The following is a 24,185-nucleotide window of genomic DNA, read 5'->3' on the forward strand; positions in this document are numbered from 1 at the left end:
ACTCAAAGTGTGAATCTAGAAAGCACTTATCTTTCTTTATTGCCATACTACGCTAAGTCTCGGACGCTACGCCAAGCTGACCAACGTCAATCAGACACCTTTGAAATGAGATGCCTACGAGTAATTCTTGGAGTGAGATTGATTGAGGAGATAAGGAATGCGGAAATTAGGCAGAGACTCCATCTTGCCAACACCATCTGTGATAAAGTAACCAAAAGTAAAGTAAAGACTGAAATGTTTTGGGCATGTACTCAGTAGTTCGTATACACTCACATAGGATCCCATTTCAAGCTTTCAAAAATGACTTTCCACAAAAATAATAAATAAATAAATAAATAAATGAATAAATAAATAAATAAAACACCAGGTCCACATTTCATTAAAAGATGACATGATAGCAATTCTTGCTGGAATGGCAATTCTCATTAAAATGACGAGAATCCAGCTTCCTGATTGGCTGTTACGATGTGAGGTTGCCATTCCAGCAAAAGTTGCTACCCTATACAACGTCCTTTATCAAGTGGGGCCAAGGACGTCCTCCAGTCCGCTGGAAAGACAAAATAGCCGAGACCTCGGCATTCTTCTTAAAGCGGATGAACATCAAGCCCAGGGAAGACCAAACTGGAGAAAGATCACTCGTAGGAGAAGAAAGGGACACACTGTCCTATGCAATTTCATTTCATTTCATTTCATTTATTTCCGCTTTCATTATTGGTTTACAAACTTTGCATTAAAAACAAACAGGCAGACAAACAAACAAACAAAAATACATGGTGTCAAATATGATAGTGGCGGAATCATGGGAAGCACAAGATAGGCTTATTGAAAATGATCCCTTAAGAAATATTGTGATGTGAATATATGTAATCATTTATAATAATTGGTTTGTAACTAAATTTAAACAAACATGAATACAAAATACGATAAGATTTACAACTTGAATCAATAAAAAAACCCGGATACGTGTAGATAGGAAAATTGAGAAGAAAAGAAGAAAACTCCATATTTAACTATTCATCAGCTTGTAACTTAATTGCATCAAAAAGATGTTGTTTATATAATCTTTTAAATTGTCTTACGGTCTTACTGATCCTGAAAATTATATTCAAATTATTCCATAAAATAGTACCTTTGTAAAATATTGATGACTGCGTACATGATGTGCGATTTAATGGGGGATGAATACTCTGAGCATTTCTGGTATTATAATCATGAATTGAACTATTGAGGGTAAAATAATCAGAGAATACATCAGGGAGAAAACTGTTATTAAGTTTAAACATAAATATTGCAGACTCTAATGAAATTAGATCTTGAATGGGTAATATTTGAGTTTCTAAAAACAGAGGTGAACTGGGGGAAGCATATGTTGAATTGGTTATTAAACGCACTCCACGTTTTTGTATTTTTTGTATTCGATCAATATTCTTATTAAAAGTGAATCCCCATACAATATTGCAGTAATTTATATGTGGTGAAATCAAAACATGGTATAACATTTTAAGGACATTCCTAGGAAGATACTGTAATTTATACAAAACCCCTATGTTTCTTGAAAAAAAATACTGGCTATGTAATCAATATGATAATTCCAAGATAATCTTTCATCTATAATTACTCCTAAAAAATTTGTGCTTAGAACTCTATCTATCTTCATATTCTTAAAATACAATTGCAAATTGTGGTCTGTTATAATTCGCATACCAAATGAAATTCAATGAGTTTTATTTATATTCAAAATCAACTTATTGGCTTTCATCCAGTCACTAATATTACGCAATTGTCTATTAACAATATCAAATAATTTAAATGGATCTGAGCCTTTACAAAATACACTGGTATCATCTGCAAATAAAACATAACTTAAATGTTGAGTTGATAAAGGTAAATCATTAATATATATAAGAAAAAGAAGAGGGCCTAAAATCGATCCTTGTGGAACACCACAATGAATTGTTCTGATATCAGATTCAATTTTATTAACTACAGTTAATTGTTGACGATCTTTAAGATAACTACTTAAAAGTTTGAATGGATGGCCACGTATACCATAATAATATAATTTTTGTAATAAAATAAAATGATCTATAACATCAAAAGCCTTAGTAAGGTCAATAAATATTGTTACAGCATATTCTTTATTATCAATAGCATCATTTATTTTTTTCACAAGATCTAATATTGCTGTGGCTGTTGTATGACCCCTTCTAAATCCAAACTGACTTTTTATCAAAATACTTTGTTTATCTATAAACTCAATCAGTCCATTGAATATAAATTTCTCTAATATCTTTGAAAATATAGTTAACACCGTTATTGGTCTGTAATTATTAATGACATTACGGTTACCCTTTTTATGAATAGGCGCTACACGTGCAATTTTCATTTTTGATGGAAAAAAAAAAACCAACAGACATACAGTCATTGAAGAGAAAACTTAATGGTTCACATATAACAGAAACTACAAACTTTATAACTTTTATATCTATACCATGTACACCTGAACTAACATTACTTTTCATTTCCTCCACAATCGTTATTATTTCTTTTTTTGATATTGGCTTACAAAATATACTATTTTTATTAGGAAATTTCAAATATTTATCATATGAATTTTCATTTCTCTTGTCATTACAGATCTGCAGTTTCTCCCCAATGCTAACACAAAAATCATTAAAACAATCAGCTATATCTTTATTATTTGTTATTTTTTCATTCCCAATCTCAAGACTTTCTATCAAACTACTTTTGGTATTTCCTGTACCCTTTAAAAGATTATTGATAATTTTTCATGTTGATTCAATGTCATTTTTCAATTGATGAAATTTTTCATTAAAATATGTCTTTTTTGCTTGCCTTAATCGAAGTGTAACATAATTTCGAAATTTATTGTACACCTCTTTTCTATAAGGGGTTGGTTTCTTAACATATTTTTTATACATACTTGATTTTTTTACGACAAAGCTTAATCAAATCCTTAGTCAACCATGGATTCTTATTCAGCTTCTTAAAATCATATGATTTATAAGGAAAACATTCATCATAAATATCTGTAAATACTTGCAAAAAAAAACTATTATACTTCAAATCAACACTTCCTACACCAATGGAATTTCCCCATTCAACATTTTCAATGTGTTAAAAAATGCAATCATATTTGACTGAGTAATATTACGTTTTACATAAATGGGAGGTGATTTGTTTGTACAACGGGTAATGGATGAAGATATACAAAAAATTGGTAGGTGATCACTTACATCACTAATCGAAATTCCTGAGTGAGTACAGATATTAACATTTGTAAATATATTGTCCAACAAAGTGGCAGAGGTTGCAGTTATCCGAGTGGGACTGCTAATCAAAGGTTCCAAATAAAATCCATACAAAATATCCATAGATAAATCAATTTTGGAATTTAAACCTATTTTCACTAAATCTAAATTCAAATCACCCATTATAAAGCAATTATATATACGCGGATTTACCTTATGTAAAAAAAAAATTGCAAATTCATTCAAAAAAATATCAATATTACAATTCGGGGGACGATATATTACACCAATAATTGTTTTTTTACATTTGGTGTTGTTATTTACTAACTCAACAAAAATACTTTCAAACGACTCAGATGTAATTGTCAAATCTTGTCTAATAAATACATGTAATGAATTATGGACATATACACCTGTTCCACCACCTCGTTTATTAATTCTATTATTACAAAATAAATTATATTCATCTAAATTATAAACTTCAACTGAAGACGATTCATTTAACCAAGTTTCAGTAAGTCCTATTACCTTAAAATTGTGATCAACGCTGCTTATATATATATATTCAAATTATCAAACTTTCTCGACAAACTTCTACAATTGAAATGAACTAATGAAAATGAATCAGAAAACTTGGCATCTTTATATTTCGAGTTAAAGGCGAGCACATCAAAATAAGATTCGGGTAAGTTTTGTTCGTCATGGATCGAATCATACACATACATATTTTTTTTCATATAAGAATATACAACGGAAAAACAAAATATTCAAATTATTGAACACAAGCAATTTGACATAGCTGTTGGAGTTTCGTGAAGCAGGAACAGAACAGAAGATATCGGAGACAAGGTAATGAATAGTAAAATACTGGTACATCGCTAAGTACATGACGTGTTATAATGAACACAATTTATGACATACAAATTCTACAATGTTGATTGCAGTGAAACGATAAGAAGAATAACATAAATCGGAGTAGAGGATTGTATTTGTCATGCATACATTATATAAACAATAGTAAACAGGTAAGTATACTTTGTATTCAAGTAATCAAAAATATATCATTATAAGAGTGATTAAGTGTTACTATGAAGCAGCTTCATTCAACTATTATTTTCAATGTAATATCTTGATGTCTTCTTCGCAAGTGATCAGTTTTGTTGCTGTCTTGCCACCCGAGGCACTGATGAGGGCAATTATCCGTCCATCAGAGGACCAGGCAGCTGTGATATTCTTTGAAGCACGAGCCAGTGACAGCAGTCTTTGGTTTCTTTTTGTCAGGTCTTCTGCGATGACAATCCCTGATCCCTTTAGCTTTCTACGATTTGTGATGATTTCCTTCCTCTTTCTGTAGCTGTTTAGCTTCACGATGATCGGTCGAGGACGGGCTTTCTGTGAGGATGAGTGACCAGACTGTGAGGCAGACTCGCGAGTGCTTCCAGTGCGATGGGATCGGTCGATGTCTTTCACTGGATCCAGGGACACGCCCAGCTTGGACTGGATGACCTCGGTGACCAGCGTGTCGGTATTCTCTCCTTTCTTTTCTTCCAGGCCAAAGATTCGGAGACATGATCGTCGTGAGTATTGTTCCAGGCTGTCTACTGTGTGCTCCAATCTGCTGATGTTTTGTTCCTGGTGAAGGACCTTTTCGCCAAGCCTTTTAACCTATCCTTCTCTTCCAGGTCTCTTTTCAGATCGAAGACTTCCCCTTGCACTTGTTCGAGGAGCTCATTGAGTTTCTTCTCAATCGCATTGCAGACAATGCTCTAGAGCAAGTGAATGAACTCTTCATTCTTCACCAGATCAGCCATCACTTGAGTAGCGATAGCAGCTGATTGTCTTGTGGTGGTACCTGTTGAAGCTTCAGTAGGCATAGTGAATGAGAAGTGTAGCAACCAAGTACACAATAACAGAAGGAAATGAGGGTGTGCCTCTAAGTCTGGTATTCACAGGTGATCAAGAGAAAAGGTCTGCTCCTAATGTTACAGTTTCAAAAGGTCAACTTCTGGCTGAGCACCATAGACTAGAGTGTGCGCAAGTTACATCTCAGAGTTGAACACGTGGGACTAACCGAGTAATGGTGTATCAAAACTTACTTGAGAGTCACATTTCCAATCCACTTTTACTCCAAGTTCCAGAAATATCACAGAATCATTTTTGTCCAAGTAGGCTGACAACTGTTCCAGAGAAGTTGCTGAATATGTGGAGTCAGTGATGTCGAGTGACCAAGGACATAATAATTATGGAGTAATTTGACAGCAACTTTGAGGCTAACTTAGTTGAGTGTGCATTGAATACAATTAAGTCAAGTATTAAGCAAAGTCGGTTAAGTCGTGCAATATGAAAAGAATAAATGTACAGAGGTACTGATAATAAGAAGCTTGAAATGTTTGCTTGCAGATCGAAAGGTTACTGAAGCTGGTGAGCAAAATGAGAGGGTGCACAGAAGTTTCTTAGTTGACACTGCAGTCGACAGCAATGCTATCGTCATTGCTGATTACCTGCTTTCACTTTGTTCTCCAGTGATAAACGGAAATATAAATATAAATATATTATATATATATATATATATATATATATATATATATAATATATATATATATGAAGAGCTTGTTTGCAAAAACCGATAAGTCCATATTTGCCAAATGGAGATATTTGCGATTAAAGGTCAAGATAAATAAAGAGAATAATAAGAAATTTTTTGCTTCTTTTGACCATAACTTCAAAAATATACCATTATATGTAGTGACCAATATGTCATTTAAAAGGTATTATTTTGTACTTTATGACAGAGATCGTACTTCAAAATCTTCAAAAATGGACTTATCGGTTTTTGCAAAGAAACCCTTCATATATATATATATATATATATATATATATATATATGTATATATATATATATATATGTGACCGTGCACCTCAAAACGAACATAAAGTCGCACACACTGATTTTGCGTGAGGACTGAAAATAAGTGAACTGGGTCAACTTAGCCGAACTTGACTTTTTCATATTTTCTGAAAGAGCGGGTCTTCTTTTACATTATGCTAAAATTTGGTATCATAAAACGGGCAGGAAAGTGTGTTTTCTTACCAGTTTATCTCGAACATTTTTGGTAGAATAGTGTGATCAGGTGTGTCTTTAGAATCCCTTTTTCATTTCTGAAAAACCTTGTCCACACTCTTCACTTTCAACTCCAATAACTTTTGAAAGGATAGTGCCACTGCTTTGAAAGTTGGAATTAATTATAGATAGAATGTGTTAATGAGGCATGCTTAATTTCAGCTTGATCTGATAATCCCTTCATTGTTGTTACTCTGGTGGTTTACTTCCTGTTTTTTGTCCCATTCATCGCAGAGCCAGCACGGTTTGGTAAACATTAAGCGCTTGAATAGACACTGTACTTCAGAGCCTCTTTTCTCAGTTCACACTTTTCCTGAGTTTGTGCTTTCTTTCCAATATTTAGATAGGTTAGGAGAGTCCATTTGATTTGAGTTATACATCATTTTAAAGATTAATGTCTGCTCTTTCAGAATATGGTCTTAACTAAAAATTCATGCCTGGCGACTTTTTGTTTGTTTTGAGGTGCAGGGTCACATATAATCTCTTTCTTTCAGAATTATCAAATGAATCAGAGGAACAAAGGTATGGCATTTGTTCTTAACAACAACAACTTCAAGGACCAAAAAAGGAGGAAGGGATCAGAAGTTGACGTAAAAAATGTGAAGCACGTCTTCGAAGAAATTGGCTACGACGTCATAGAAGCCCAGGACCGCAAGGCAGAAGTAAGTTTATCAAGATAAGTAAGCAAGATCTTTGCAGCTTTTTTTACTGTCTTTTGTTGACATTCATTGAATATTTGTTCAATGTATTGTCTATGAAAAATGACTGCTTAAATGTGTTATAAAATTATTTCTTTTAGGTGTTTTTTGTGGATCCGATGAAACTGAAGTCCACTCACAAGAAAAGGTTTATATCATTTTCTAAAAAGCTATTCGTGTATCATAAGAGGATACATGATAAAGAATAAGTAGGCTGTGCGGCCAGTAAAACAATACCACTTCACACAAATTTCAAAATTTCTTCTGTGTTCCTGCTTGAACGTTCATTGCTAGAATCCATGTAGAACATGCAAAAGGACTTTATAAAGATCTTATAGGTCTGACATTTAATATGTGCAAGTATCGTGGCTGTAGAAAGCTACTTGTAAGTGACATGTTTTGTGTACCGGTAGGTCAATGTACACGAAGGCATGTGTGAGCATGTAGTATAATGTGTGTGTGTGTGTGTGCGCGCGCGCGCACGCAATTACAGCATCCACATACCACAATATCTAAAATTCAATTCAATTCAATTCAACTTTACTTCCACATAATCATTAAAAGTATACAAAGGATACATAAAATGTGATATAATGAACATCAATGGGAATATACAAACTAATAGAACAATTCACATAAGATAGCATATTCAACAGAAAGGTTTTCAACAAGCACAAAGTGAACTACAAGGAAAGTAACAACATGATGGATGATTTGTGGAGGGATCATGATAAGTTTGTATTAGATTCTACAACACACACACACACACACACGCACACAAACACGCACACAAGTCAGACTTAATGAAAATGAGCGTTCAACTGCTAGTTTTAATGTACAGGTTGTGATTGTGATAACTGCTTTACGGGGGAACTACTAGTAATAAAGGACCGGGGCTGTTCTGCAACGCCTATCCTGACCTGACATATTGTCGGGGTCTTGAAGAAGCTTTCAATCTTTTCTTCTCCTTTTTTCGGTAAGCCTATACCTGTCCATTCATGAATAGATTAAACTGCAAAGGGTGATTTTAGGGTGGGTAAACAGGGGCGGTCTGGTAACCCCTTTACCGCACCAGATTGCTTGTCAGTTTTTATATCTTTGCTATGTACACACTACTTCCTTCTGACCAGGCTTGGTCTGTCACAGGGGACTAATTCATCTGTATGTGGAGAACGAAAGTCTTCTCTGCGACTGTGATTTTTTTCTTTATAGTCAAAGGTTGACATCCTCAAAATGCAGCAGATTGTTAGCAGACCATTCATTCAGTCAACTCTTTCGACTTGTGCAACTAGTGTGCCTCGAAAATCAGTAGCCAATCACATAGTATTCTTACAATAATAGCAATCAATGATATTCATCATACTGGTTTCAAAGTTGTCATGTTTTACAAGCTTAATAATAACATAGTACAATCTTGAGTATAGATTTCCAATGCCACTTGATCTTGAGCTTGGCTGCTTTGCTCGGTTGTTAATTCCAGAAGTTCCCTTACTTGATTGCACTAGGCTGTCGACGATGCCCTGCTTGAAGTAGCTTCCCAACTTCGATCCTTGTCTGAACCCCAAATTTTTGGTCCTCTCTGGAACCCCAAACTCTGGCCCCCTCTGAAACCCTAAACACCCTGCTAATTTGATAGCATGATACTATTTCTTTATAGTTTCTGATCTTTTGTTATTCTTGATTCTATTCATAAAGCTTTAACATAACACATTTATAATTCCACCTTTAAACCACACATAATTATCATTATAATGTTTCACAGTGCATTATTATATGTCTTTAACGTTGAGTATGGGATGATTAATCAGCCCATTAAAATCTTAGCATTGTTTTGGGTTTCAATTTCTTCCATAATGCAATAAAATTTCGGTTTGCCATACAACCTTTACACATAAAATACCATATCGGGAATTACAAAGAAACTTACAAGGCACAAACAACTTTCAATCAAATGGCCGCGTACTTACAATAAATCCTCCTAGATTCTTCTGGACGGTCAGGCTCTCCGAGCCGAAATGTAACAATCTCTGAATCACACTGATGCCAACACTCTGCTACTCTCTATTTTCCCAATCTTGAAGTAACGTAGCCTGGTCCTAAGTGTTCCGCAAATCATATTATGGCATCTGAGCTTTGCGTTTAAACATTACACATTCATTATTTTGTTGGACCATAGGCCTCCATGTAAAATAAGTTAAATGAAGTGACTGCCTGGAAACTTTTTGCACAAGTCCTGCCCCCTTTTCTAATTGGCTGGCGTTTTCTGTCTGTCAAAGTTTTTTTTTTAATACTTCATTTTGCCCTGGCCAAGCCTCCGCTTGACGTCATCACTTTCTGGCCACGGAAACCAGGATTTTTTTTTTTTTTTAAATGGTACTGTTTTGACCAAGTTATAAACTCAAGTGCTTTTACGTCCTGAATGACGTCTACATTCCAGACAGTATTAGGAATACTACTACGGCTACCCTTTCCTCGTACTTTGACATCACATAGGGTCTTCTCATCCTAAAAAAAAAAAAAACATTTAATTCCAAATCGCTGTCTTTTACTTTTATTGTGCATCGCAAAATTTGTTTATTTGGTCATCCTAATGCACGCTTTTGTCATTAAAGTATAACGAGCACTTCTTTTGTAACCATTGCGATAACATTAATTTCTTACATGATCTACATAAACATTAATAAAATGAGACAAAAATACGTGAAAGAAACAAAATATGTCATATCATGGAATTGTCCATGGGCTCCATGGGGTATATTACACCCGGAAAGGGGGGGGGGGGTGGTTAGCTTCCCCTTTCCCGACAAAGATACATGTATTTTGTAAGTTTTTATGTTATTATCATTTACACCCATAGGACATTCCTTTAGACAAAGTTTGGTTCATGGGCTCCATGGGGTAAATTACATCCGCCATGGGGCCTTTCTTTCTTGCTCTTCTTTTCTTTTCTTTTTCTTTTCTTTTTTTTTTTGGGGGGGGGGGGGAGGTCCCTGGGCAACAAATCCGCATTCAGAGGTCAGGTACACACTCATAGTTATTATTAATGAGGAGGGTGGTCCTTTTGGGCCCGGTGGGGTAAATTGACCAGCAGCCAGCTTTGTATTATACAAAAATACTTACATTAAAAAAAAAATATGGAAAATGCACGCATATTACACATGAGCGGTACAAAATACAACATGGTTAGTTTATCAACGAACGATGATATACTATAAACAGCAAAATTTGATCACATCAAGTGATTGGACTGAAATTTATATGTATCATATCACAGGAAATCAGAAGCGATCTCGACTCACTGAAGAAACAGATTCGGAAATCTGACACCTCTGTCGTTCTCGTGTTCATGAGTCACGGGATTGAGGAAGGAATTTACGGAAGCGACGGTGAAGTCGTCGACGTGAAGTATATCAAAGAAATGTTTTCCGGGAAAAACTGTTCTCAACTAAATGGAAAACCCAAAATATTTTTCTTTCAGGCTTGCAGGGGTCGTAAGTTCAATTCTCTTTTATTTTTTATTTAATTGCTGTCGGGTTGAGTCTGCAAATGGATTCTTCTATTTTTCTTAATCCCATTGTTTTAAGGGGACGGATTGGTGATTCAAAAGATGCAACTAAGTTGGATGAGGAATTCTACCACAAACAATATCACAGAAAAGAGACTAGCAAGAATAAATCTTCTCAGTGAACGTTCTTGTTCAGCATAACTCATCAGCAATGCATATTACAGCAAAGAAGGTCGTGACAGTTCCAGTGAAGTCGGACAAACAATTTCATCAATGTTTTAAAATTCTCCGTGTAGTCAGCAAAAGAGAGATATGGGTAACAAACACCTAGTTAAATGCGACAGGGAGATTGGACAGTAATGAGCTTCCGCTGTCACGTCTGTGTGATTTTATACACTCTCCTAGATTAGTCTTTGGATTCAAAGTACTTCTACCATTTATATGTACTCTAATGTTCTTTTTTGTCAATCCACAAACCAGGTTTTCCGATAGAAACAGTGATTATTTGTTACTACACTTTCTGTTTATTACCACTTTAACTCATTGCTTCTTTCGTCTTCGCGCGCTGTGAAAATAGGAGACATAAAGTCATTGAAAAAGAGGTGACACAAAGCAGCACGTTTTGATTTCTCATTTTCAGCTGACGAGATGTCGAGTGCAACGGACAAATCGGAATGGCCGGAAGGATCTACTAGCACAACTATATGTGCTGGGTCGTCTAACCTAGATGACATTGGATATAAATCACTCAAGGAAGTCAATGACAAAGCTTACGATGAGGGCTCAAGTTCGTGGAGTTGTGAACTTGTCGAGTTTGACGATGGTGGTTACCAGAGACGTGGAAACCCTGACTACGCGGACATGTTCATTGGCTATGCGACTTGCGAAGGTAAACGCGTGCTTGGATGGCAAGATTACAGACTCCACCCACATCATGTCATCACAAATTACGTTTACAGTGACCATGATAACATTTCTGGTAGCACATGGAGGTGCAGTGCTTACAAATTTGAGGTAAAGTCAGCATTTAAAATCTGCAAAATGACCCAATTTTTGACGTCCCAAAAGGAGTTTTCTCGTTATGAGAGATTTCCCCATTGTTTCTTTAGTGTTCATATACTGTAGCACAGCAGTTTTATGGAGTGAAACATGTGCGCGTTCAACCAAACAGACAAACAAACACACACACACGGACGCACACACTCACACAAATGCAAACGATCATGACTCAAACCATTCTATCTCACAGAACCTCGCCACATTAACCACAACAAAGACATAAAGAAGTGAAATGGCACGGTCTTGATTTCATTGGAACGTCATCATTTCTTTGCCTTCATATTGTGGTTATTTTGTCTTTACTTTATGTTTACTTTGCCTTTATAATATTGTCGATGAACATGATCGGGGCTCAGTACATCTGGTGAACGACCAATGTGCTTGCACCACCACCTGGAACCGTGTCCTCACGTTGTTGATTGGCTTCATGATTCGCTGCTGATGCCGTTCCACTCGTCAACCAGTATCTGACGGGTCCTGCCTATGTCGTTGCATTTGTGATCCTCTTCCCCACAGCTGTATAAATTTGTATTCAAAGTTGTATATAAATTCGATTTCCAAGCTCTGCTGTGATTTGATGTGATGTTTATGAAAAAGCAGTACATACTTTTCGTGCAAATGACCAGACGCTACGTTACATGGGAGGCGTACTTTTTGCACACATTTGGACAGCTGAAACAGACAATCGCTGTTTACCATTATGGAACACCTCTATTCGGTCACCACGAACCGAAAGCTATTTTATTACTATTATTAGGTCATTTTATTAGTAGTAGTATGAGTATAGTAGTAGTGGTATATAAAGGAGTGGTATATAGTAATGGTATATGTATCATAGGTCTGGAAATGGACATCTTGTTTACCTTTTAAGATATTGGTCTCGCTAAATGGAAAATGGGGGTTTCCTTATTGACATTTGGATTATCTAATGTGACATTCTCTCTGATGTTGTGAATATTTGGCCGGGAAAGAATATGTAAGATATGAAATGAAACATCATGTGGGATGCGTCTTTGTAATTCATTATGAATCTTCGTAATGAGCTTTTGTACGTCGCGGCAGAGATCTCCTTAAACAAGACTTGCAAAATACCATTAAATAGATTGAGAATGAAACATCAATGTAGAACGATTAAAAATAAACATATCGCAACCAAAATACTAACGATTTCAAACAAATTGTAGTGTTCTTTTTGGGCTTGATTAGTTGTGCCCTGATTTCCGACAATAACACAAACTCCACACTTTTCTACTAACCCACCGAAGGCTACGTTTCAATGCGGGATCCCGTCGACGGATCTTGGTTCATTCAAGCGTTGTGCGAGGAACTTCTCGCTGGGGCGCACTCGTGTGACCTTAGCACCATAATGAACAGGGTGAGATCACGAGAATGACGAAATTATTTTTTAAAGTCCATTTTACAATTAAAGACCTGAATATAAGAACGACCCAAGTCCAATTTTTGGCCAAATTCAGTTTGACATGGGAAATTGTAGCTTAATATGCCTGGACTCATAATGATAAATCCTAATTACTCCCGGAAGTGCCTGAAATAAATGAGTTAAATCTTATATGAATGTAAGAATGAAGGACTTGGGTCATTCTTACCTTCATATTATAGCGCCCTCTCTCATCCTTCTATCATGTCCTCTAGCAGAATATCATGCATATGATTCAAAGAACGACCCAAGTCCATCACACAAAAATGGCCTCTCCACGATTAATGTAAATATTAATTATCATATGTTCTAATTTGTATTATACAATGTTGCCTTCCCATCACAGTTAAATAGGATATTATTGGACAAATAGAAAAGATATGAAGTTTGTTTTTTTTTTTTTTTTTTTTTTTAGGTTACTCGAAATGGTCTTCCATGGACTTGGGTCGTTCTTATCATTCAGATACTTAATTGTTTAATTTAACATAAAAAATAAACAATAGTATCGTTTAACCATGTGATATCACCTGTGATAGAGTAGGCCCTGCTAAATCGATCAAGCAGTATCAATTCAAACGCGCAATCGCAATGCAAGAATATTGTGTCATATAGTTTCAAATTCATTTGTATACATTATTATGAAATTGAACTGTTCTTTTTTTGTTATGCTCCATAATTTCCCTTAATTTCCAACTTAATACTTGAGGACACGTTATGTTACGCTTCCAGCGGTCAGGTTTTTTTTTTTTTTTTTTTTCGTCTGTTATGCAATCCTAGGATCAGTAGTACATATAGCGACGTTTTGAAAAATTAACGACACAAAAGGTCTCAGTTTTGATTACACTTCTCCCGAAGGTGAGTCGACGTATCAACCGACGGGAAGGCCAAATACTCCGGGAAGGTCGTCGTAAGATGCACGTCCGCCAGGCAACGCAGGCAGTATTTCAGGGGATTGAGAAGAAGATCTACTTCTTACCAAAGTATCCAAAAGAATGATTTGGGGAAGTCTTCCGGTGTAAGGAGACGGAGTCTAGAAACCATGTAGTCTGGCGTGCATCCATCCTTTGACCTCATCAACTCAAAGATTTGCCACTACCATCTTTTAAAGTTGAAATTGACCTGTAATTAAAGGAATATACTAAAATGTTTAGTTTCTGTATTTTTAACATCCATGTGTCCGTAAAGCCTGTACATATGCAAATCATCAATGTAGTGAAACGTGATATTGTCTCGACGAAGGTATCTTTAACGAGTTTCAATGTTGGGCCTAAGTTTCTCTCCTCATGTGCAACAAAAAGAAAAATGAAAGAGAAATGTTCAATTCCTGCAACTTGACATTTTTTTAATTACCATATAAATGTTTTAGCCCCTGAGTAAACCCGCATACTTCATGGCATAAAAACAGTGGACTCCCGTTATAACGAAGTCCTCGGGACCGGCAGTTTTCTTACGTAATAACGAAATTTTGTTATAACCGAATGAATAAACAATAAAAATACATAGAGTTGATAATGTTGCGGCCCTAAATTCTATTTCGTTGTAACCGGAATTTCGTTATAACCGTGTTCGTTATAACGGGAGTGCACTGTAAACGTAAGGCACCATGACCCACAGCGGTTATCTGCAATTCGATAAAATACGTGAAAAAAATAAAGACTACGAAAACAGAATAGACAGGAGAGATTGAAGATTATCGTAACACGTTACCTTTCTCAGTCAGTTTTCCATATCACACGCAGTACACTGGGTTTTCCAACGATTTCTAGAAGGCCATCAAAACAGTATTTCAATTTTTTCCATATTTTTTCCATAATGGCTAATCATATCCTTACTGTTGAAAAGGAAATATCACTCAAAACTTTGTGGTGTGCTAAAATATTACTGAAACACTGGTAAGACCGTTTGTACAAGACAAGTATCACTTAAAAGTCACTCAAAGTCCGCTTCACTCAGGGGTTATTCACAGACCATGCAGACTGTTATGAACAAGCTCAAAAATTGATAAAAAATTGATGTAGACTTGATATGCCGAGAATAATTATTCACTGGAGGATCATTTATAAATGATGAAACCCTCTGTAGATCACCACGTGCTCATTAAATCTTAAGCTTTACATGTTTTAGTGAGCATTGTAATGTCCCGTTTTGAAATCCAATTCCATAAATCGTAATATTGCAGATATCCACTTTATGTCGACAGCTAAATCTGATCGTAGTAAATAGCTTACTGAATTCAATTTAAATTTTGCAAGCGTCTCATCTACGTTTCCTGTGTGAACGAAAGAAACTATATGTGTATATCTCATGAAGATTTTCTTTTCCTTTCTGTCAAGTTATAGTCACTTATGATAGTGCCATATCAGTTAAGAGCAACAATTTCATTTTCCCCATGTTGTAACAGGATGCGAATGTTAAATTCTTTACAACGTATTACTCTATTTAGTAAAGTTTTTTTAAACTCGTGTGGTAGGCAGTGTTGACGCAGTGTATCACACAAGCATCATTTTATCACGTCATCAAAACTCAACATTTACATTTTACACAAAATGTGCACAGTACTCCTGCCAAGGGAAATCGAGCGTAGAGCACTTGCAAGAAACAGTCGAGCAAGAAATATTAGGAGCGGTTAAACATGAATTCCTAGCTGAAAGAGGATCTGTGGAAGAGTGGTGCCAATATAGATTTTGTTGCTCGTGTTCATTTCACCGATATTAAACATATTTTATTTCATGCATGCAGTTCATCATGCATTGGTTAGCTGTATAAGTTTGAGTTAGGATTGGATGAAAGTAGTTTACTTTTAGTCTTAAGTAGAGTTTAACACATCTATATATAGTATCTTTGGTGTCGAATATTTTTTGGTGTTTATTTTTGGCATTCCAATGAAATAAAAAAAAAAGCAGAGGACTTGAAAAGCCAGATTGAAATCTTGATATCGATCGTATCATAATCGTATCTAAAGGGCTTTTTACACTTGTAAATTTTTGCTTAGCCCCGGACTATCGGTGGGGCTAAGGGGGGGCCTTAGCCCCACCGATAGTACGGGACTATCCTTAGCCCACTTTCTGTTTACACTCGTTTTTGCCAAAGTGGGCTAGCCCCACCGATAGTACGGTACTATCTGGCCCTGCAAAATAGCAGGGGTTAGCACCGCAATTGCGGTGCTAGCACCGCAATTGCGGTGCCAAGCAAGTGAGTGTAAACAGAACGAAAAAATAATCCTGGGCTAAGCGACGGAGACGAAGTGCGACCCTCACTGACCAATCAGAAACGAGGTAATCAAGTGCTGCCGGTGCGTGCGTGTACGTGTACAGTACACAGCGTAATTATGAATATTCATGTGGTTTGGAAAGTCCGGGGCTAAGAAAGACGAGTGTAAAAAGGTCAGTTTTCTCCTTAGCCCCGGACAAGAGATAGTACGGGACTAATTGGCGAGTGTAAAAAGCTGAAAAAATTGGTACGGGACTAACGATAGTCCTGGGTCAGAGAAAGTCCGGGGTTAAGAAACACAAGTGTAAAAAGCCCTTAATAGTGTTACAGTCATTTCTGTATTCTAAACTTCGTTTTTCTTCAGAATTGTGTATATTTTAAACATGTTTGATGTCTGTATTGTGTCACTTTACCGAGTTCGCCTGTGACGATGATTATACCGAAATGCTGTATCATAGATGCTGTTTGAGTACAAGCACCAAAATCTCTAGAACACAACGAATCTGTATAAAAATTGGAAGATCCGTTCAAAAATATGGCAGTTTAAAGTTTTGCTGTTTAATCATTGCAAAAATTAAAAAAAAAAAGCAAACAAACACCGGTCTTTTTTATGTCAGTAGTGGTGGGTTTGATACGTTGCAGCGCAATTACAATCAGCTGACGATCGGCTGATGTTGTTACCGATCCAATCTGAAATTGTTAAGTTCAAACGGACTACTTCTTAAGTTGTGACTTATCGCTTGTCCCTATTACTACGGCTTCGTTCCTTTTCAACAAACGTGTTTCTATCCAAAAGTATGGACGCACGTTTACAAAAATGTTTGAGAAGAAAGAAAAGAAATCATTTCAGTTATTAGTTAAACCTTTTCGAAAATAATATTCTTATTTGAGAATTCTTATTTGAAATATAATGAATACTTCTGCATTTTGTCATATTTCGAAGATAAAATAGAATATTGATATGACTACTCTAAAAAAGTCACACATTTTTCATGATTGTCAGTCTACTCAGAATGTACCTTGTCCTGAAAAGCATTTTCATGAAGTTGAAAGTATAAGTTGTATTATCAACAGAAACAAACTGTTGTGCATTCCTTAGATAACTCCAGTCATGAACGATATCAAAATGTATACAAAATAATCTACAATTAAATCATTTATTTTCCCCCATCACCATCATGGCCTAGGCTCTTTGTTGTAGGAAGGAAAATAAAGTATCCGGATTCGATATGCTAATTGTGACATTCGTTGTGGTACACACCCTAGGTAATCTGTTAGGGCATCTCTTTTTATCACCTTTATCATTAATTTCATACATTGAAAAAAAAAAGCTTTCTTTCGCTTTATTTTCAGATGAATCGAATTCTTTTTAATTTACCGATATTCTTCAAATACTTACTGACATGTTAAAACATAATTATTACGCAGGAGATAGGGACCGACAAATCATCTTAAAATCTATGAAAGACTTAATATACTTTTTAGCAATTTTTTTTTTTAAACAATACCAATATATGTTGTATTGTATTACACTCCGGTAACTCCCGAATGGTAAATTGGTTTTAGAGTAGATATTAGATTTTCCTGGAAATACAAAAGGCTTAATAAAGATTGTTGTAAATCATATCTCTGAATATTGACATTGTTATTATTTTCTTGAAGTATTCTCCACCCATTCTCCTCTCACCTTAAATTGTAGTTTTATATCATCATGATTATATCTGTATAAAGGTATCCTCGCTTGCTCAAATACCCACCAATATTTGATCACCCGTTTTATTACCCAAAAAAAGTTTGACAATTATCTATATCATTTACAACCATGATTTCACATTGATGTCTGTTCTTATAACCAGAACAGAATTCTTAACGTTAAAGGTTTATATGATGAGTTTAAAACCTGTCGTGTTCATTTTCAATTACATCTTCAAACGAGTTGCGAACCTTATCTGATTGAACATAAAAAGAAAATAACCCCTTGTCTCGTAATAAATGAATAAATAAATAAATGTATATGATATATATATATATATATATATATATTGTGACGAATGTTCGCGTCGCTGCCATATATCCCACTGGTCCTTACGCCATATATGTGTTGTGAATAACTTTGGTGGTAGATGTGTGTGATGATAGATTGGTGTCTACGACGAACTTCGGTCAGGATGGCCAAGCTAGGCGCGAGTTCGTTCGGCCGCAATATACGGCCCAAGATACCAGTTAATTCCTACCAATTATTTATTCCTACCAGTTCTCCATCAACAGTCCATCATACCAGCTTCACACATTTACTACTGAATTACGTCTACCAATAGAACTATCTTTACTACCAGTCACCACCAAAGACCACTCACCTGCACTCACTTTAGGGTTTTCACGTAGGAAAAATCACTCTTCCCTCAATGGTTTAACTTCCAACTGGTAGTATTTAATTCTGAATACTTGAATAACAGTCCAACAATCCAACACGCGTTTACAGTTCACTGCGCCCGCCCACACGGTTTTGCTACCATCAAATTCCGAACTAAGTCCTGCTCCAGTATGCTATAGGTTGCAAAAACCTAGACTAGCGTCACACTTAGCCCCTGCAATAAATCTGCTAAAGACTCGACCGCTAAAGCTCGATCCACTCAACACGTGCTACGACATGTTTACCCTATCCGTCCCAACTCGACAACGAATCGAGAACTTAATTACCGTATTATATCTTTACTCAATAATTATAAGCGTAGTTAATCAATATTTCTACCACTAAATTACCAATAAAAAAAACAATTCTCACCAAACCCCTACATATTTAGTCTCAAATTACTGGTATCTATTATTTCTCTCTGAATCATAAATCATCTTACCCCCTCCATACCCCTATCTTACATAATATTCAATAATTTTACCAAAACCGGAATTTTAGACCTCGCTTAGTAACATCATTACCATATAATAATCGATTACACTTTAATACTATCGATAGTAAATTATCAATACACAGCTTATTATATACAGACTATACAGCGGAATTGATCGATTTCGCTACACGACCCCCCGACCCACCAAGCTCGGTCCCCGAGCTTATACCACTTAATATTCTGAACACTTTAAACGTCAATACTTTAAACACAAACCGACCTCCATTACATTCCGACTGGTATCAACTACCCTGGTATCAACTACCAAAATACTTATACTGGTGTCCACCGACCACCAAATCTTTTAAAACATCATCTTATGATTTATAAGAACACTCATTACTTCTTTCGGACCATAAACACTATGTACATTCTAATGCTACTTCTCCAACCTTGTCTATTACCTTTGCTTCCAACATGGACACAACAAACTCTAAATGTGAGAAGAAGAAGAAAGGCTATGGCTCCAAAACCAGCCGTCATATATACCAATCGCAATGTTGATACCGATATGATTCTACCAACTCTTCCGAACGATTCTACCAACACCTGGTATCGCTTTAATCACTTTACTCCACTACCTCTCGGGACGATTACATCTCCGTACATAAACTTCACTGATTCCAACTTAATACCATCGTTTTCTTTTGAAAACAATTACATCGGTAATATCCATCAATCTTCAAAAAATATTCAACTGTAACAACTTAATGTCCAATTTAAATTGGGCAGATTAAATTTAGCGTCCGTATCTGCCCTTCTCTACCAATAATCGCTTCCACATCTTCCTTCCGGTATCTGCTACCACTTTCCTATCTTCGCGAACAATTAACTTGATAATACTCATCAGTCTTCAAGAAATATTAAACTGTAACAACTTGATGTCCAAATTAAATTGGGCAGATTAAATTTAGCGTCCGTATCTGCCCTTCTCTACCAATAATCGCTTCCACATTTTCCTTCCGGTATTTGCTACCATTTTCACTATCTCCGCGAACAGTCCTCAGAAACGTCCAATTATAACTTATTGTCCAAACTCAAATGGGCAAATTATGTTTAACGTCCATACCTGCCCATGCATTTCTACCAAATTTCGCTTCCACTACTTTTCCTCCACGGTTTCCGTCACTACCTCCAAAAACTCGCCACCGGTCGTCAGGAACCGCTCTGTCTTCCTGGTCCACGTTCGGCCAGGCCGCAACATCAGCGTCTCGGTAGCGCTGAAACAGGTCTTCCCTCTGCGACGTAACTCTCCTAGCCTCCCTCGGATAATCCCCCCGTCAATGTCGGATGGTGACACCTGGACCCCGATTTCACATGTTACCGGGGATTTGACTTCAGGTACCACGTCCTCGATCACGAATCGCCTCCTTCCGCCCGTCAAGTCGAGGAGCCCGCCGCCATAATTATCCTCATCCAGCACCGGGGTACTGCTTCCCTCAGAGGTGACACTCCTCTCCGGGCTAACACTCTTCTCAGGGGTGCACCTCTCAGGCGTGCGTCGGGAAGGGGTTGAAGTAGAGGGGTGCAGGGGAGATCTACTCCTGGGTCTGCTTTGCGTTGACGGCGGCTTCTTATTCTTAATTGGCGCATAAACTGGGGTTTTCAAATGTACGCGCCCTGGAGCTACATCGGTGGCGTAAGTTCCGTAGTGGCGTTCTAATTCTCGCCTGTGCAGTGTCTGGAAAGCACAGCGATCGCACTTAAATTTAGGGGTGTGCACGTCGAATTCGTGTCGTTGCATCGAGCTTCTACTGGAAAAGGACCGCCGGCACACCTTACAACGGTAGACTTCTCCTCTATCTGAACAGGACTTGGGCTTGGGGGTAGACATCGTTCTGCATATTCGACAAATAATACCAATCGAATGTTACTCATGTCTTTAGTCAAATTCCTACAGTCATTCATACACATCTTAATAATCAATTCGTGCGAAGCTGGTATCTGACATAGTCCATATTCGCTGCTGCTTCTTCTCTTCCGGTGTTAGTTGCTGGACGCTGGCGGTACTACTACCTAGTATCACAGCTCCTAAGCCGTCCGGTAGCATTCCGTGGGGTTTTGAAATACAGCCCCGCTGTGCTGACGTCACTGGTAGATCCAGGCCCTGCTGACCCAGGCAGCTTTTTCTTCTTTAATAACGGACAGTACTTAATGGTGTGAGCCTCGTCCCTGGTGGCGCGACAAATCGGGCATCTGTATGCCCGAAGCACAGGACAGGTAGTTTTTCCGTCTATGGACTTCAGCGCATGGCTTCCGTAGACCTGCAAACTTTCACCATTGTTTTTGCAGAAAACGCACCAGGGCACTGATCTGCTGAGTGGTCCATCACTTCCATCTCGTCCTCGTAGAGCGGTGATGTCTGGTAGAATCCCCTCGTTGCTCAGCCAACGGCTACCAGTTGACAGACACCCAGCTGCATCGCCGTCCTTCCGTAAGGCCGGATACTGGTATCTCGTCCCTAGGTCCTGGGATCCACCCTTTTTCGTCACTGTCGCTTTACATTCGTTTGACCCCAGGTAGCTATTGAACGGGCCTCGCACCTGTTCGAAATCAAAGAACTGGTTGCCCGTCTCTTGGTCCATGGACTCCCTCTTCTTCTTCCCCGTTGACACCAGCTTACTCAGCCCGAAATAATCGTTGAAGGGACTGTACAAATCGTCCCCTTTGGAAGATGCCATGGCGTCACCTGCACTGCACCTGCACATTAATAATACCACAGTCTTTAATCCTCTTTATTTAGCTCGTCGAATATATTCGAGTACCACTCGATTATTTAGATTCGTTACTTAGTGCCTAGTTATCTATAATACTGCGGCCGACGCCTATCCCTCCTTGGATAACGCCTTCCCCCATTCCATTCATCATCGTCTTCTGCCGTTGGCACAGTCGGAGACTCCCGGTTCCTAACTGGCGATTGAGAATCCACTTCTCCCTCTTCATAGGTAGAGGGGTGGGTAGCATCAGCTTCTTCCAGCCCTGACTCTTCCAGCTCTTCGTTGGCAGCAGTACCTTGCTGCTGGGTTCCAGCCTGTACCGCCTCCCTGTTTGGTTCGAACTCCCAAACTGGTCTTGGTACCCCCGTGTACTGCTTCAAACGATCTACGTGGACAACCAATGGCTTGGAGCGAGGCGTCAATTGGAGTCGAACAGTCACGTCGGATAACTTGGTGACTATCAGGTACGGTCCCAGCCATTTGGTCTGTAGTTTTGGACTCTGTCCTTTCACCCTCATCTTGCGCCGTAGCCAAGCATACTGGCCCTGGTTGAAGGCAGATCCATAGGCCTTCTGGTCATAGAACTGTTTCTGCTTCCTACAGGCCGACATCTGTTTTGCCCTGGCTCGGTTGTGGGCCCTCTGCATCCGAATCCGTAGCCCCTCCGCGTAATCGGTCTGGAGGTCCTGCTGGCCGTCAACATCATCTGGCGTGACGAGATCCCCGGGTAGTACCAATTCTCGCCCCAACATTAGCATGTTGGGAGTTTCCCCAGTTGATTCCTGAGCACAGCTACGGTAGGCACAGGTGGCGAAAGGGAGGAGTTGATCCCAATCCTTTTCCTGCCTCTCCACGTCCAGTAGTGCAGCAACTGTGTCTATTAGTGTGCGGTTGTACCTTTCTACGAGCCCGTCTGACTTTGGGTTGTAGGCTGTGGTCCTGGTCTTGTTCACCCCCATCAGTTTGCAGACTTCACTGAAGACTTCAGAGATGAAATTGCGGCCTTGGTCTGAATGCACGAATCTCGGCACTCCAAATCGACAAATGTACTCCACCACCAACTTCTCCGCCACTGTCTCCGCCCTTTCATCTGGTATTGGGTAGGCCTCCATCCATTTTGTGAAGTAGTCGCCAATCACCAGGATGTACTTGTTCCCATGCTTGGTCCGGGGGAAAGGGCCCATGATGTCCAGTGCCACCCTCTCCATCGGGAACCCACCAATTCTTTGTTGTAGTGGTGCTCGATTACCTTTACCAGGACACTTCCTTCTGGCACATACGTCACATTGTCTGAGGGCGGAACGAACATCAGCCGCCATGCCGACCCAGTAGTACCGCAACTTCAATCGCCCTAGTGTTTTCTTGAAACCAAAATGTCCCCCAGTAAGAGCTGAATGGACCTCACGTATCGCATCCTTGATGAGCGCCCTTGGTAGGATGGTCTGTCTCCGGGTGTTGGTACCATCCGCTGACTCCCATCTGCGGACCAGCACGCCGTCTACCACCTCCAATGCGCCCCAGTGCTCCAACAATCGAGTTGCTTTTTCCGGCCAAGATGACACCACTTCATTGGCTGGCTTCACCCCTCGAATCTTCGCAGCTCTCACCACTTGTATGTCCTCATCCTTCTCCTGAAGACTCCCAATACTCGGGGCTCCCAACGCCTCCTCTGTCAGTGCTCTGACTTGCCCGGGTGGGGTTTCTTGGTCCCGGCCACACTGCCTACATGGTCTCCGAGATAGACCATCAGCATTTCCATGGCTCCTCCCCTGCCGGTGCTGTATCTCGAAATCGTACTCTGATACCAGCTCCAACCATCGTGCCAGCTGCCCTCTGGGGTCCTTGAATCGAACCAACCACTGCAATGATCCGTGGTCAGTGCGGATGATCACATGCCTTCCATAGAGATATTGTCGGAACTGGTTGAGGAAGGCTACCACTGCCAGTAACTCCTTCCTGGTGACACAGTAGTTGGCTTCTTCCCTACGTAACGTGCGGCTCCCGTACGCAATAACTCTCTCAATCCCTCCTTGTACTTGAGACAGCACGGCTCCGATTCCATGCTGACTGGCGTCTGTATCCAAAATGTAGTCCCCTTCTGGGCAGGGATATGCCAGAATTGGAGGTGACACCAGTCGTTGCTTCAATTCGTCGAAAGCCTCCTGGCATTCCTCTGTCCAGAGAAACTTCTGGTTCTTTTTGGTGAGTTGGTGGAGTGGTCTAGCGATCGAAGCAAATCCTTCCACAAACTTCCGG

The 24,185-nt window shown here is 38.6% G+C and overlaps 2 protein-coding genes across 3 annotated transcripts; one reads left to right on the forward strand and one right to left on the reverse strand.

Moving 5' to 3' along the window:
- The first annotated feature begins 10,493 nt into the window (after positions 1 to 10,493).
- LOC140230281 (caspase-6-like) lies at positions 10,494 to 14,101 on the forward strand. Of its 2 annotated transcripts, XM_072310452.1 has the most exons (4): positions 10,494 to 10,582; positions 11,237 to 11,485; positions 12,921 to 13,030; positions 13,949 to 14,101. In XM_072310452.1, exons 1-4 carry the CDS (start codon positions 10,510 to 10,512, stop codon positions 14,087 to 14,089), a joined length of 573 nt encoding a protein of 190 aa, XP_072166553.1. In that variant the 5' UTR covers positions 10,494 to 10,509; the 3' UTR covers positions 14,090 to 14,101. The 2 variants fall into 2 exon arrangements, with proteins under 2 accessions (XP_072166553.1, XP_072166554.1); XM_072310453.1 differs by lacking the exon at positions 10,494 to 10,582 and having other exon boundaries at positions 11,119 to 11,485.
- A 7,123-nt stretch (positions 14,102 to 21,224) lies between these two features.
- On the reverse strand, positions 21,225 to 21,893 carry LOC140229773 (uncharacterized). The gene has a single exon (XM_072310009.1). It carries the CDS (start codon positions 21,891 to 21,893, stop codon positions 21,225 to 21,227), a length of 669 nt encoding a protein of 222 aa, XP_072166110.1.
- Positions 21,894 to 24,185: the final 2,292 nt, after the last annotated feature.

Source organism: Diadema setosum, chromosome 6 (genome assembly GCF_964275005.1).
Source record: "Diadema setosum chromosome 6, eeDiaSeto1, whole genome shotgun sequence".
In the NCBI taxonomy this organism is placed as follows: Eukaryota; Metazoa; Echinodermata; class Echinoidea; order Diadematoida; family Diadematidae; genus Diadema; species Diadema setosum.

Coding starts and splice junctions, on each gene's coding strand:
- LOC140230281 (XM_072310452.1), top strand. CDS start 10,510: ATGTTTTCCGGGAAAAACTGTTCTCAACTAAATGGAAAACCCAAAATA. Junction 10,583..11,236: donor CTTTCAGGCTTGCAGGGGTC/GTAAGTTCAATT, acceptor TCTCATTTTCAG/CTGACGAGATGTCGAGTGCA. Junction 11,486..12,920: donor TGGCTATGCGACTTGCGAAG/GTAAACGCGTGC, acceptor AACCCACCGAAG/GCTACGTTTCAATGCGGGAT.
- LOC140229773 (XM_072310009.1), bottom strand. CDS start 21,893: ATGGCATCTTCCAAAGGGGACGATTTGTACAGTCCCTTCAACGATTAT.